Source organism: Empidonax traillii, unplaced genomic scaffold (genome assembly GCF_003031625.1).
Source record: "Empidonax traillii isolate 1590-97213 ecotype Southwest subspecies unplaced genomic scaffold, ASM303162v1 scaffold78:size1262613, whole genome shotgun sequence".
Taxonomy (NCBI): domain Eukaryota; kingdom Metazoa; phylum Chordata; class Aves; order Passeriformes; family Tyrannidae; genus Empidonax; species Empidonax traillii.
The window spans coordinates 292848-295173 of record NW_020955271.1 but is presented as its reverse complement, the minus strand read 5'-3'; the positions used below and the strand labels follow the sequence as shown (position 1 = coordinate 295173).

The 2326-nt window shown below is 64.1% G+C and overlaps 1 protein-coding gene across 1 annotated transcript in view; it reads left to right on the top strand.

Annotated features, from left to right (window-relative positions):
• Positions 1-687: 687 nt before the first annotated feature.
• The window catches only part of POU4F1 (POU class 4 homeobox 1), a 7923-nt gene continuing 6284 nt past the window's right edge, over positions 688-2326 (top strand). The window contains exons 1-2 of the mRNA XM_027880906.1: positions 688-934; positions 1803-2318. Of these exons, the coding sequence (XP_027736707.1) occupies positions 812-934; positions 1803-2318 (639 nt within the window). The 5' untranslated portion in view covers positions 688-811. The remainder of the gene's footprint in view (positions 935-1802; positions 2319-2326) is intronic.

Sequence of the window (2326 nt, the reverse complement as noted above, 5' to 3'; positions counted from 1 at the left end):
CCCTTTTCTGTGGCGGGGCTCCTCAGCGCGGAGGGGCAGCGCACCTTTGTGTTTCAGCGCCGGGGGCCAGGCCGGTTCCCCGCGCCGCTCCGAGGGCAGAGAAGGGGCGCCCTGCCCCGCACCCCGCCCATCCCCGCCCCATCGGGGCGCCCCGGGCCGCGCCGGCGGCCGCGCAGCGCGCACGTGTGGCAGCCACAGGTGCCGCAGCCGCCCGGTGCTCGGTGTCGTTCGCTATAAGAGCGGCCCCGCCGCCGCCGCCCCGGCGAGACGGGCGAGGGCTGCGGGAAATGCAACAAGGCGCGGGGAGGCAGGGACCGGGGGCGGCGGGAGGAAAAGGAGGAGGAGAAGGAGGAGGAGGAGGAGGAGGAGGAGGAGGAGGAAAAGGAGGAGGGAGAAGGGGAAGGGGGGGGAGACAGCTGATGTCTGTCAAAGCCGGAGCCGCGCTCTCGCGAGAGCCCGCCCGGCGGTAGCCACGGGATGCGGGGCTCAGGTGCGGGCAGAGCGCAGCGCAGCGCGCCCGGCGCCGGGCAGCGGCAGGCAGAGGACTGAGAGAGAGAGGGAGGGAGGGAGCGAGGGAGACGGCGGGGGCCGGAGGGAGCCTCGCCGCTCGCTCGCCCACCCACCCCAGCCCCGGCCACCGCGGCAGCAGCGGCGGCGGGGGCAGGGTCCGCTGCGGCACCGCCGCCACCACCGGCTCCGTCACCGCCGCCCGCCGCTGTCAGCGGCTTCCCCCGGCGGGAGGAGAGAGCCCGGAGAGCACTTTTCTCCCGACTTTAGGAGTGTTTGTGGATTTACATGCCAAGCCTTCAAGATGATGTCCATGAACAGCAAACAGCCGCATTTTGCCATGCATCCCACCCTACCTGAGCACAAATACCCCACTCTACATTCCAGCTCGGAAGCAATAAGAAGAGCATGTCTACCAACTCCACCGGTAAGGGACAGATAGCTGCAGCTCTCTTCTTTCTTTCTTTCTCTCTTTTACACATACGCACACACTTTTCTTTCTTTCTCTCTCTCTCTCTCTCTTTTCTGTATACTGCATGTATGTGTATGTGCATTAATAAAAAACGCTGCGAGGCACATTTTGACAAGCGGCGCTTAATGTTTTTTTCATGTCTTCCTCTGCAATCATCTGAGCGCCTGTGATCTTTTTTGAAAGCGGTGTTCACACGAGTCTCCGACTTCATCCACTTTCTGTATTAATTTTTATGACTCGGCCTCTGAAAAGGAATGCGTTTTATGTGCTCTTGTGTTTGACACAATTCCCCAGCTGAGAGTTACAGATCCGTTTCTTCTCCTCCTTTCTTTTCTCCTTTCGTTCCATTTCCCTCCTTTTAATTTATTTTTCCCCTTCACTCCCTCCTCCTCTCCTTTTCGGATTCCCCCTTGCTTCCTGCCCTTTCTACTCTTTGCTTCTTCTTTTCCTCTTTTGCTCTCTCTCCTCGCTTGCCCCCCCCCTCCGCTCCCCGCACTCCCCCCTCCATTATTCTACCCCATCCCCTGTTTCTCCTCACTTCCCCGTTCTATCGTCTGCTATACCACCCTTTCCCAACCTCTTGACTCCCCCACCACCCCGTGCACCTTTACACACTCATCCTACTGTCGGCTCTCCGCCCGTGCGGTCACCCCAACTTTGCCCACCTCTCTCTCCCCTCCCTCGACTTTCCCCCTCCTTTCCCACGGCGCTCCCTCAACCCCACGGTCTCCTCCGCCTGTCCCTTCCCCCTCCGCGCTTTGCCCCATCTCTGCCCCCTTGCCCTCCTCTCCCTGCACCCCGCTCTGTTTTGTGTCTCCTGCAGCTGCAGAGCAATATCTTCGCCAGCCTCGATGAGACTTTGCTGGCGCGGGCCGAGGCTCTGGCCGCCGTCGACATCGCTGTCTCTCAGGGCAAGAGCCACCCGTTCAAGCCCGACGCCACGTACCACACCATGAACAGCGTGCCCTGCACCTCCACCTCCACCGTGCCCCTGGCACACCACCATCACCACCACCACCACCATCACCAGGCGCTGGAGCCCGGCGACCTCCTCGACCACATCACCTCCCCGTCCCTCGCGCTCATGCCCGGCGGAGGCGGCGGCGGAGGCGGCGGCGGTGGCGGCCACGACGGGGCGGGCGGCGGCGGCGGCGGGGCCGGCAGCGGCGGGGGCGGCGGCGGCGGCGGCGGAGGCGGCGGCAGCCTCATCTCCACCTCGGCCCACCCACACTCTCACATGCACGGTCTGGGCCACCTCTCGCACCCGGCCGCCATGAACATGCCGTCGGGGCTGCCGCATCCGGGGCTGGTAGCCGCGCACCACGGGGCAGCGGGGCAGGTGGCCTC